Raw genomic sequence first — 12,864 nt, 5'->3', positions numbered from 1 at the left:
GCATTGCAAGAAAAAGGGGAAAAAAAATTTGTTCTAAATTTGTAGCTGATGAAAGAAACCCTAAATAAGATTTAGGAATTCCTTTGGCCAGAGATTCCTTTGGTGTATATATAGGTAATTTCAGCTGCTTACCTTTAGATTAAAAATATTACTAGTGGTTTTTAGGAAGTCAACACTAGATACTCCAATAATCCTCACAGATGTTCATGCTTTAAATAGGAGAGGTGCTGTCATTCCTACAAAATAAACACATAGTAGGAGGGAAAGGAAAAAGCTCCTCCAAGATGTTAGAGTGTAAACACTGGCCCTTGTAGTAAAGTACATGGAAAATTACAGTGAGAAATGAAAAAGTTGTGTAAAGTTCAGAGTTGTGCAAGTCAGATTGTAAATTATAAAGAAAAGGGGAATGGATAAATCTGTCATTTAATCCTGAGGAAACTGTCCTAATTGAGGAGATAGTTAGCAATGTAAAGCTGACATAGGAGATGAAATACTCAAAGAGGGGGAAAGAGGGGTACATGAGACTAAAAACTAAGGCAGGAATTCAAGTCAAAAAGCACCTCTAAAATTTAGGATCAGCACATGGACTCTAGAAAAACCTCTGTAGTTAAACAGAAGACATTAAGTTCAATGATCAAACTGGAAGCCATAAAAAGCAAACTCGAAATCAAAAGCAGACATCAGTTCAACTATTTTAATGGCAAAGGAGACATGGCAAATTTCTCATTACCTCACATCTTTACATCATGACATAATATGCTCATTTGTTCCAAGTTTCTGGACTGTGGGTGCTGACCCCACCTCTTTCCCTAGAGTCAGAGAATGCAATCAGGGAGTTGTGAAGCATTGAAGATTTACTATGCTCTTCCCTACTCCTTGCATACCCTTAGTCTTCAAGGTCAAGTAACTTCCATCCACCTCCTAAAGCTTGCCCAGATTACACAGATTTACTACCACCAATAATTCTTACACTATTCAATAATAAATTGTGAAAATCTGACTTAAATGAAACTTCAACCTAAGAAACTCTAAAAGGACTCATCCAGTTCTGGTTACTGTATTTAGTGATGGAGAAGGGAAACAAACACATCATTATACTGACTAGCTGATAAAATTCTGTGATGCTACTAGCTGTGACTGTATGTTCTAAGTAACTAATTCTAATGAAAAGGAAGCTTGGAAATTTTCAAGAGGAATAAAACATTCTGTTTGGTTAGGAATGAATTTTGTACTTGGCTGTTCTGGTATGATGATATTACATCTACCCTGGACTACTTTTGTTGGTACTGGCTGCTTTTGCTGCTTCTGTCTCAATTTCTGCTCTGACAGTAAGTTATGCTTCATGTGCTCTTTGGATTACTTTTGTGTTAAGATACTGACACTGAAGTCAGGCTATAGACACCATTTGTTAGAGATTCAAATAGTAATTTATTTTAAAAATCTTGTAACTAAATTCACTGATGTAATAAGTGTACATGATAAAAAATTTAGTTTAACTAAATGTAACAGGATTTACAAAGTTCAAATATTGTATCTTAATCCAGACAGTGAAAACTTATAATTACATTGTGTATCCTGGGAGTTTGTTTATTACAAGTTCACTGATGTCTTTGTACTGATTAGGGCCATGTAGTTTTTCCAGAAAATCATCTTCTTTGTCTGACCTACTGTTTTCCAGAACACTAAGTTCAAGATCAGACATGTTAGATGGCAAGTAAGAGCTAACTTGAGTTACTGACTGCTTTTGTCCTGTAGAGGTCTGCCCTTTTCCTGTATTCAGATCAGTATCAGATTTAACTTGTTTGCTTCTCGGTGAAGATATTTCTTTAATATGTTGATCACCCCTGTTCTCTTCCTTACTCATCTGTTGGGCTTTCTGCTCTTCATCTTCTAATGATGATGCCTCCATCTCAGCAAGGTTAAGTGAATCAGCAGATTCAGCACTAGTTCCCATGCTGGTTTTAAAGTTACAGTTTCTCCTCAAAGACTGGACAGGAGATGAAGCTGAAGGAACTGGCACAAGATCTGAAGTACTTTGAGCTCTTTGACTTGTCTTTGAAATTCTGGACCTGCTGGATTCTGGCTCTGTATCTGACCTATCTTGCTTTGGTCTTTCAAGCCACAGAGGTTCAGGACTGCTGTCACAAACTTTCGAGTCTCTGCCTGTACTCTCAGCATTGGTGAAATCTTCTGAACAATCTGTGTTCTCTGGACTAGCAACAAAGTCATCAGAGTATATGAATTCAGAGTTGTTTTCAACACTCCTGCTGGAGCTTAGTTTATGACCACTTATAACAGATACATCATCATGCTCCATGGTTTTATGATGGTTTAAGTTTATTGTGTCATTGTAACTTCCTTTTGCATTAGTGTCTGATGGGAATGCTGCTGCGAGTTGAGCTTTTGCATACTTTTCCTCATGAGCAGATTTTAACAGAGTTTCCTCTGGTAAGGGGGCTGTAATTATTGAATTGTTCCTGGATAGACTTGCAATAGACTGTTTTTGCAGGCCAGGGGATTTATCTCCTGTCACAGAAATTGACTCTGAGAGAGCACTGTTTTCTAATGAAGTCTGAACAATTTTATCCAACTGATTATTCCGCTTTGAACTGCCTCCTGTGCTACAACGCCTGCAAGACACCACATGCTGTTCTTCAGTATTTCTGACCAGTTTTCTCTTGGGTAAGGGGCTTCTCCCATTCAGCATCTCCATTTGCTTTTTTCTGTACTGCTCCCTCCTTTCATGAATTATCAGCTTATCTGGGTTGGTCTTCTGTAGCCGTAGCCTCAGTGTATTTGTCAGCCCATACAACAATTTCTTTCTGGGAGGTCTGTTCTCCTTAGCTTTGCAGCTCCTTTCACAGGCTGGCTGTTCCTCAGGCACAGCTTTCTTGGGTCGTCTCCCAACCCCAGAAGACTCTGGGGAGATGGCCTTTTGACTACCTTGTTTAAATGGAGGGCTCGAGACTTCACTGCTCCTGCCAGGCCCCACAGGTGTCTCTGCAGGCCTCAGGGCAGCAGAGTGACTGGGAGGCTGTGAGGCCGTGTCCCCACTCCCTGGGGCCTGGTAGAGCCAGGCAAGATGGGGATGGAGACCAGGAGCAGGCACAGCGCTGCGGGTGAGCACCGACAGCTCTGCCAGCAAGGCACTGAGCAGTGGCAGCTGCACCGGGGCGTGCTGGGGCTCTCGAGGGCTGGCGGGGTGCAGCAGCGAGGGCCCAGCACTGGGACGCGGTGGGCTGTGGCCCTTGTCCTTCTCCTGCGGTCTCTGCGGCTCGACATCCTTCCATTGCCCTACTGCTGCTGGCGGCCGCTGAGGTTCAGCCGGCTCACGGCTGTAATAGAGCAGCGGAGGGCAAAAGATGTTGCCTTCCAGCTGCTCACCCTCCTCCACCTCTTCCTCCTCCTTCTCCTCGTCTCGCGGTTCCGGGGTGGCGGCAGGCGGTGTGGCAGGGCGAGGGCTGGCGGGACGCGCCCCACCGGCCTCCAGGCTGCTGAGGCGGTAGCGCAGGAGCAGCTCCCCGACGGGCCGGCCCGCGCTGTCCCGCAGCGCGAAGCGGCCGCGGCGGCCGCAGGAGGAGGGCGCCCCGGGCCGCTGCAGCAGCTCGGCGGCGGGGGCCAAGGACACGGCGCAGCTGCCCAGGAGGCGGGGCGGTCCTGGGGCGAGCCCGGCGGGCAGCGCCAGGAGCAGGGCGCGGAGCGGGCGGCGGCGGAGCGCGGCGAAAAGCGCGTCCGGCCGCCAGCGGAACAGGCAGCGCTTGCCGCGGCCGAAGGGGAAGGGCTGCCCCGGCCGCAGAGGCGGCGCGGCGGCGGCGGGGCGCAGCACGAGGGTGGGGAAGTCCAAGAGGCGCAGGGCCACGGCCGGGTGTTCCGCGGGCCCCGGGAGCTCCACGGGCCCCGGGGGCTCCGCCACCCGCAGCGCCTCCACCAGCAGCTCCAGCGCGAACAGCCGCTCCATGCCGCCCGCGGGCCCCGCTCTCGCGAGAGGCCCGGGTGTGTGCGGGGTGCAGGCGAGGCCGGCCGCTCTCTCGCGAGAGTCGCGTCCCAGCCCTGCTGCCTGTGCGGCGCAGCCCGGGGGCCGCGGGCTCCCAGCCGGGAGGGAAGTCGGGCCTGGGGCCCGCAGCGCTGCTCGGCCCCGCGTCCCACCGGCAGGGGTGTGTGCCTCCAGCGGCTCCAGTGTGCCTCCTGCCAACATGCTGGCCGCCCGCCCTGGTGGCTGGGTGGGGGCAGCACGCGCAGCCCACGGAAACAGGCGCTCTCCGGCGTCTGGGCACAAGCGCCTGGTGTGTGGTGGCGGCAGCCGTCGAGGTCCTGCCCTCGGCTCTGAACACCCTGGTCGTGTGATCCCCACTGGAGTTCTCAAGAAACAAGGAGCGGGGTGGGATAGGCTCTGTGCACCATCAGGCAGCAGAAGTGGTGTTTGTGGGGGCGTTTAGGGACCTTAAACTGTTTTCACATTCGCAGCCTCAATCAATTGGGTTGGAAAAGAACTCTGTGATCATTAAGTTCAGTCTTTGACAGAACACTACCAGGTCAACCAGACTGTGGCACTCAGTGCCATGTCCAGTTATGCCTTAAACACCTCCAGGGATGGTGACTCCATCACCTCCCTGGGCAGCCCATCCCAATATCTAATCACACTTTTTCTTAGGGAATTCTTTCTAACGTCCAGCTAAACCTCTCTTGGCACAGCTTAAGACTATGTCTTCTTGTCCTATTCATAGTTGCAGCCTGTTCCTGCTCCAAAAGAAACATGGGAGTCTGTGTCAAGGGCTATGTACTGAAGAGTCTTTCCACAGTATCTTGGATATGCATTGATAAACTCATATTTTCTCTCCTGTCTGCATGTAAAGTGGGAGTTGAAGTCAACACACTTGTGAAGAATTTCATTCCTCGGCCTTCTGCCTGGCAAAGAGAGTGCCCTTCCCTCTCTGGCCAGCTTCCCTTACACCACAGTCTCCTTGCTGCAGGCACAAGGAATACCTGCTGAGATAGAAAGAAAATTGTGTTCTTTTCTTCAGTTAGTAAGTTGACTCTAAAACAACATCTTAACTGAGGATGTTGGATTAAAATTAGGGTACACCCTCATCATTTACCAGCAGCAAAGTAACTGAAAGAAAAACCAGTCCCCTCTCTCTTTCTGGTTATTTCCTCATTTTTCCCCCATTTTCCTTCAGGTGTCAATTCATAATTCTTTAGAAAAGTAGAAACCAACAGGAGGTGGTCAAAAAATCCAACTCTTCCCTGTTGGTCAGATCCCTTGATTATTATTTCACCTTTCATTTGCTGTTATATCTGAGAAAAGAGTTAAGGAATTTGACTCCTGGGTTGTGATGAGGACTCAAGAATTACATAATTGAGTTCTCAGTTCCTCTGCTGCCACTATTCTAAGCACGTGAATCTTAGAGCTACACATCTCCTGCCATTAAGGCTGCCAGCATTCACGTGTGGCACTGTACTGGCATTGTGGCAGACAAGACAAATGGCCAGTCTGTTTTACTACTGTATTCGTGTCCTGCCATCTGCTTTTTTGTGTTTCCTTCTCCTCCTCCAGTTTAGTAGATGTTCTCCATACAGGAGAAATGGCAGAGGACTTCTGTTACACTGAAATTGTCAGAGATTTCACAGTGGTAAAATGGTCACTCTTGAGGTTGCCCACAAAGACAATGGATCAGCATTTTTCCTATTTTATAGATGGATGTTACTGTGACTGTGAGGTTTAGTCCATGATTTCTATTCTCTTATATTTGAAACTTGCCATCTTTGTAGAGGAGGATGCATCTTTCTGCATGGTAACTGCAACTGGAGTTTGGGGGTGAATTATGGAGGAACCATATTCTTTTTTTAAGATGCTGAATTTCTGCACATTGAAGTTTTCAGTTTCATGGCCCTGAAAATCAGACAATTCCTATATTTTCTTCTGCACAGACAATAAAAATAAAAAGTACAGAATACTTGTGAAAACTATGGGTGTTAATAAGCTGTGTAAGATCAGTCAGCAAGCTGGTGATGAAACAATTGTTTAAATAGAAAGGAGTAAGGAATTTTGAGTTTGTTGCAGTTAGTGTGTTTTATTAAGTCAATCCACTGGTGATGAGAGCATATTTCTATTCAAAATAAACAGGAAACAACATTGTGGTTTTGAATTGCAAGTTAGGAAAAAAAACCATTTTTCCTCTTAATAGTCTTAGTTCCTACTAACCACCATTTAAAGGAGGTAAGACTTGTGATAAGACTTCTTTAGATTGCGTATCACTGAAGAGTGATTTAGAAAACAGTCACGCTGCAGAAGCAGGGTTATGGAGCAAAATTTCATTACCTCTACCACTCCAAGGTACATATTCAAATCTAAATTAGTTACATTTAGTAATCTTTTTAGAATAGCTCTGCTTCTTCTCAGTTCTCCTTTCTTATAAATAGACTTCAAATTTTCTGGCTTTTTTCTAAAAGACTGGAAGACTGAGAAATTTTGCTGATTCAGTGAAATCTTTCAGTGACCTTGTTTGGATGTTTGAAGTACCAACTTTCTGTTTCAAAAAATTCCAACCCAGACAATTGGTGTCCTTAGCAGCAACTCAGCAACTTTGGTTCAAATCTATGTTTGGAAGGCTTTGAGATATATTTTTTTTTGCCTTTAATTCCTGTACAATTTCAGATTTATTGATCTCTCTTCACAAAAAGATCTGTCTATAGAATTATATGTCTGTCTATGGATTGAGACATAGGACATTAAAAAAAGTTCTTGAGAAAGTGTGGATTTTGCTAGATTCACAATTGAATCCGCCTATTCTGGTGTTGTTCTAAAGACTGCATTTTTTTTGACATCTAATGCTGGCATAAAGAGCCACTGTTTACCTGCATATAAAATTGCTCTTCTCTGTGCAGATTGTACAGGGCAATGCATGGAATTTGTGCAAATATTTGGCCTGGTGGCACTCTGATTCAGAAAGGAGTCAGACAGTCTGCTGGAATATTCAGCTGCAACATAATAGCAGTTCTTAAAATACTCCAGCTTAAAATGCCACCCAGAGAAAACTTATTTAGTCTTTTCTCAGTTGTCTGTTGAGTCAGCCACTTGTGAAAGGGCAATAAACAGGAAGAAATTCAGGAATTAGCATGGCAGTCTTCGATAACTCTCTTCATCAGTTCAGAAAAAATATGAAGCAAAGCATTTGAGGATTTTGCAATGTATTTAGGTTTCTCTCTTGAAAAATCTAGAAGAAATTTTGAAAAGAAATAAGGTCAAATAAGAGAGCTGAATGTATTCTATTGCTATTTGCATATGTTTCAGTATATTGCACAGAGTCTTGCAGGAAACTTTTCCGTGTCCATATTCATGATCCTTAATTTTGTACTGACCCAGATCTAGTGATGTATGGAGCATTCTAGGAACAGTTGCAATGGTATTATTGGCATAGGCATTTTGTTATCCATCAGAATGAAGGATACTGTGGTTTTGCCCCACTTCCCAGTATGTACCTGCCTGTCCACAAAGTGCCCCATTGTTTGGGTGGTCAGAGCAGCTGGTACAGAACCTACTCAGACATACAGCTCCAAAATTCCTCCCTTGTGTTGCTGCCCTAAAGATGCTTGTGAACTCCTCTTACTTCAGTGTGATAGCTCTCACGCTTATTTTCACTCTCTGCTATCTTTAGCAGACTTTGGGAGTGCTAAAATAAACATTCTTTGCCTAGTCATGTGGCCCTTCTCCATTTGGCAAACACCCATCTGTTTCCCGTCTTTTTAATGATTTCATCGCTTTCCTTAGTATTTCACTTTTTCAGAGCGGTGAGACTTGGGGCTTATGACAGCGCTACTTCTTCCAAGTCAGCAGGGGTGGCACGCAGGATTGGTGGGGGAAATGGTTGGCCTTTGAAATGCATGTGGTTTTCACAGACAGCTTAGGAATACAGCCCATGCCAGGTTGTCTTCTGATTCCAAATTTCTTCAGGGATTAATGGCACTGCGGCAAAGCACAGCTTCTCCTTCTGTGCTGAGCAGTCATCATCATCTTAGGTGCAGCGAAACTCAGTCCAAGAAGCCACCTAAAGGAAACAAGGAAAAATCTGGCAAGGACTGTGAGAGCCAACAGGAGGCAAGTTGTCACAAATACAGGAGTTCAGACAACTATATTGAACATGACAGTAGGCATATCCACAAGGGTCACATCTAAGGTGATTTCCTTTATTTGAAAAGAGTTCTTATTAAAGCAAATAGACATTTTTGCTTAAAACAAAATAATAGTGAAGGGTCAACCTCAGGATTCAGTTCATTGAATATTCTTTGTATTATGCCCAGCAACCTTCAAAGCCAATTTCCTTAAATATCTGGGTGTTATTAGCACATGGAGGCTTTTCTATCAGTTTCTTATTTTATATAAACCATCACAAACTCATTTGATATTAACAGAAATTCCAGGGGTTCACATGCTGTCATTTATAGTTAATTAATGTATCATTGTTTAAACTGTGTCACTTCCCATCCAATAGCTGTGAAGCTCTCAAAAGTCTTCAGAAGGATTTGATTTATTTCCTTTGTCTTCATGGTTGCAGCCCATACTTGTCATGCACATATGTAGTGAATGAGGAGAGGATTCCAGGTGCTTAGCCATCCGAAGAGGACAGCTTAATCACACAACAGAGCAGTTCCTGGATATATTTAAGAAGCACAGAAAATCTGCAGCAAAAGTTTCTGTCAAGGTGTGGGGATCCTTAAAATTCCTGTTGTAACTGTATGGCCAGAGAAGTCCTCAGCTCCTCTCAGAGACATTGTCTTTGCAGGCAGTGATTTTTCAGACTTGTCACCTCTTAAAAAGGATATGTTTACAGCATTTCTCTAGCTCAAGCTGGGAACCATTGGAGACAAATTGCAGTTCAAATATCTGACAGGGCTTTTGATAGCGAACGCTCTTGTGAGCCTCAGGATGGTTCTTAAAACCAATTCAATACTTGGATGAGATTTCATTAAAATAAAAAATCAGAGATGTCTGCAAATATTTGAGTAGGAAACAGTATGGTGTGCTTTGTACCATCACACTGATGACACTCATTGTTTAATCTGTCATAATTACCATTGTAAAGTATGTTTTTTCAGAGTTTTTTTTTACAGTACAGCTGTTTCGTTTGCTGCACATTGTCAACCTCTGATGTTTCCTTTGTCCCTTTAAAAATGACTCAAAACCAGTTGGGCTGTTTTGAGAGCTCTCCTTTAGAGAGACAAAAATAAAAAGAGACAGGCATGTGCAGAGCCAGACCAGATGCTCCTCACTGGATGTGCATGAGGCTGAGTTATGTCCAGTTGCCTGTGCCTGGTGGGAAGGGAGTAGAAAAATTCCATCCCACTTACTGAATTGGACTTAAGAAGTTGCTTTCAGAGGTTTCAGAAAGAAGAGCCAATATGCCCTGTATTTTTCATCTCCCTTCTTGTTTTCCAGGGAGACATGATGGAAACCCCATGGTTCAGTAAGGTGGATTGTGAGAGAGGTGGCTCTGTCCTGAAAGTTTATGCCCGGCTTGCCTACAGTGGGATTTCTAGTGGCAAGGTTAGGTTCTTTTCTGCGCTAACATGTTCCAAGGATATCAACAGTGTTGTCCCTCCCTCATGCTTCATCCCTTCTAGCTTCTGTCCTTGCTCTTGCTCTGCCAGGCAGCAAGTGTGGAGTATTTCTCTCTGGTCTCCTGCTAATGTCTGTAACTTGCTGTTTCTCACCATGGTAGTGGCTGTGATGTGAAACTGAAATGTATGGACAGGGAAAAATCCTGGCCCATTACATGGCTTTATTGATCAGAAAGAAAAAATCAACTGCATTTTAGGATGATAAATGTGGGAATCTGTAAATCTAGCTGCAACCTTCTCTTCTGACATAGATCTTCTTGGGAAGATTTAGTTTCTCTGTGCTTGAATTCCTCTTAGAAAACATGACCAGTGTTTCACTGAGGTGCTGAGTGAATAAGGGAATAAATGTGTGATTTGCTGAGAACACAGCATCCCTGCCCACCCCGCAGGCTCCTTTCCCTGGCCAGTGATGGCAAGTGGCTAACATCTGGATTGTTTTGCTTGCCCCTGAAATGCAGTACCACAGCACGGTGGTGAGGCCACCAGCCCTTCACCAGCGGCGAAGAGCAGATGGAAGCGAGCAATTCCTCATTGCAGGACCCGCCCAGCTCTCTCCCCTGTTTCAGAAGGGACCCTGCCGCACACGGGGAGCAACCGAGAGGCCATCGGCGAGGTTCCCCGTGTTGCCGTGCAGAGTTCTTAGGCACTGATAATGTGGCAGCCTGCCTGAGCCGATTGTTTCCCCAGCTCCTGGGAGGGCTGCTCCGGGCACGGCGCTGTGCTGGCACGGCTGCACCCCTGCCGCTGCCTCCGCTGGCCCTGGATGGGGATCCCAGCGCTGCGCTCCGGTGCAGAGTTTGACTGCGCCTCCAGGAACTTTTTACAGGTTGTCATAATGCTGGAAAAGTATTTAATTCACTGAAATGCAAATAGCCCTGTGGGCTACAGCTAGGAAGGAAAACAGACTTCTTTCTCTTGCTGTATGCTGTGTAGTCTGTGCGGCAGGATGACAGAGTGCTGTCTGTTGCAAGCTCCTGACACAAGGTCAGACAAAAGCTGTGCCAGTGCAGAGGCCTGGCTGGCCAAACTCCCTCCTTGCTAGCTCCACTGACCTTTTGTGAACTTATTCAGGGATATCTTTGGCCCAGTAAGTTCAGCTAAAGCATCTTATTGCCCTAACACAAAACTTCCTGGTTTTGCTGGTATGTATTTTAAGCTTCTTGCTATTTTGGTGCAGTTTCTTGCATTTCCTTTTTCAACAGTTCCTCTCGGAAGCATGTATTGTTTGGGAAGACATGGCATTAATTACTGTGTGAATTATTTGTTGCGCGGGTACCATGGAAGAAATACATGGGAACTGTTCCAAAGTGTCTTTAATGAGTTCAGTCATCCAAGATTGTGATTTCCATCTCATAAATAATAAACTGTCCTCAATATGCTAATTTAAATTTGTTTTTAAATTGCTTATTTTAATTTTGGAGGGGAAATAATCAAGAAGAAAAAGTTCAGAAAAATGCAGGCCTGCTGTGTTTCTGTACTAGGCCACTCAGGGGTGCAGTAACCTGTCCTCCATGCTAAATCCTGAGACAGTGAACATATGACTGGGCTGGTAATGGTTTCATGTGAAGAGTGAAATTTGAAATGCAGTGATTGAAAATATATATGAAATCTTTGCTCCATAGAATATAACCTTATGAAGCAAGGCCCTTGCCATGTCCTTTTGATGGGATCTCCAGTCTCGATTTCTGCACTGATCCTTTGCTGTTTGGGCCAGTGGAGGCCAAAAGTGTTGCTCTGACAATAGACCCAGCCGCTGGCAAGGTAATAGTGTGTGCTCAGCAGTGACCCATCTGCTTCATCAAATGCAACATCCACAGTTGTCTAGATAAGTCTCATCCAGTCTTGCAGTAGTGGGTGAAGGTTTTTCAAAAAGCCTTCTTAAATTTGTGAACACTTGTTCAAGGCATGAATGTACTGGTAATTGGACTAATGATTTCTCACTGTGCTGATTATAAATAAAAATGCTTCTGCTCCAGGCAGGCAGATCATTACACTCAGAGGGTTTAGTACCAATGTAACAGTTACCCGTGAAATTTTTCTGTTCTGAAAGCATCCTTTTACTTTATTTTTTTTCACTCAGCCCTTTATCTTCAGTAAACACATATGATTTTACATGAGCCTATGTTCTCTGGGCTAAGTTCAGACTAAACAGTACATAGCATCAAAAATACTTCAAGAATGGAAAACAAGCATATTTTGCACAGGTAATAGCTGATCATACATCTTTCAGATTTGTTAAGATTCAATCCCAGATAAATAGACAGAAATAGGTTTGGATGGTTGTGCCGACACATCTTACTAGAAGCACAGTCACCAAAATTTCATTTCAAGAGGCAAACTAGTTAAAAACCCGAAGAGGTTATTCACTTTACTGCCTTGGAAGGAATAGCAGCTTTTTAAAACATTAATATCCTCAGTCAGGAATCACAAATATTAGTTCTCAGTTCCTTCAAGGGGTAAGAAGAGATAAAAATAGAAGCCATTCTGAGACCTCCCAGAGGGTGACAAATGCAGTCATTCATTTCCTTATAATGACATCTTTCATGAAGGCCTTAACACTGGAAATTCTCAGAGGAAGATTCCTTCCCCCTAATACCTTCTCACTTCTGTTGAAAGCTGTCTGTATCATTGCAAGCAGGAGTAAATAAAACACTTGCTGAAAACTCGGCTGTGCTTCTGTAGGCTGATCTTAATCAGGAAAAAGGCACATTCTGCTGAGTGCACCGGGCAGGTGGTGCTGTGACCTGTAATGAGTGCCTGGCTGTGGTGGGACAGGAAGAGAGGGGATGGCTGTGTGTAATTCTTAGCAAGAGGTGAGCAGACTGAAACCCCTGCACCTCTAATCTTTGTGTGGAAAACACTGCACACAGATATCAACTTTGCAGTAGCTTTCATTTCACTCTCTGCTTCTCTCATTTGCATGTCTACCCTGTTTGTTCATCTCTGCTCTAAGGCCTGCATTCATCCTACTTAGTAGAGGCAACCTGGCCACATTGGCCTACTGCTGAAAGGGATGAGAGGCTCTTCCAGAAGTGTCAGGGCTTCAGATTAGCAGACTGCCTCTCTGAATAGTCTCCTGCTGTGTGTTGGTTGTACAGGAACCAAGATGTGTTTAGCTGCCTTGGTTAAATATCTGCCATTGAGTGGGGTGATTTTGAACTCTACACTTTGATCTTTGGTGAGGTTGGCAGACAAACAGAGCAGTCAGTTACTCTATTTTTCTTGCACTAGATTTTAAGAGTGTTTTTC

General features: G+C 44.5%; 1 protein-coding gene across 1 annotated transcript; it reads right to left on the bottom strand.

Moving 5' to 3' along the window:
• Positions 1 to 1,547: 1,547 nt before the first annotated feature.
• MAP10 (microtubule associated protein 10) lies at positions 1,548 to 3,961 on the bottom strand. Its single transcript, XM_058802724.1, has one exon. It carries the CDS (start codon positions 3,956 to 3,958, stop codon positions 1,562 to 1,564), a length of 2,397 nt encoding a protein of 798 aa, XP_058658707.1. The 5' UTR covers positions 3,959 to 3,961; the 3' UTR covers positions 1,548 to 1,561.
• Positions 3,962 to 12,864: the final 8,903 nt, after the last annotated feature.

The sequence above is a fragment of the Ammospiza caudacuta genome, chromosome 3 (assembly GCF_027887145.1).
Source record: "Ammospiza caudacuta isolate bAmmCau1 chromosome 3, bAmmCau1.pri, whole genome shotgun sequence".
Taxonomy (NCBI): Eukaryota; Metazoa; Chordata; class Aves; order Passeriformes; family Passerellidae; genus Ammospiza; species Ammospiza caudacuta.
Note: the sequence above shows the minus strand (reverse complement) of the source record. Positions and strands in the feature narration are given on the sequence as shown.

What these genes read in the sequence shown, in the direction of transcription:
- MAP10 (XM_058802724.1), bottom strand. Translation starts at nt 3,958, where the DNA reads ATGGAGCGGCTGTTCGCGCTGGAGCTGCTGGTGGAGGCGCTGCGGGTG.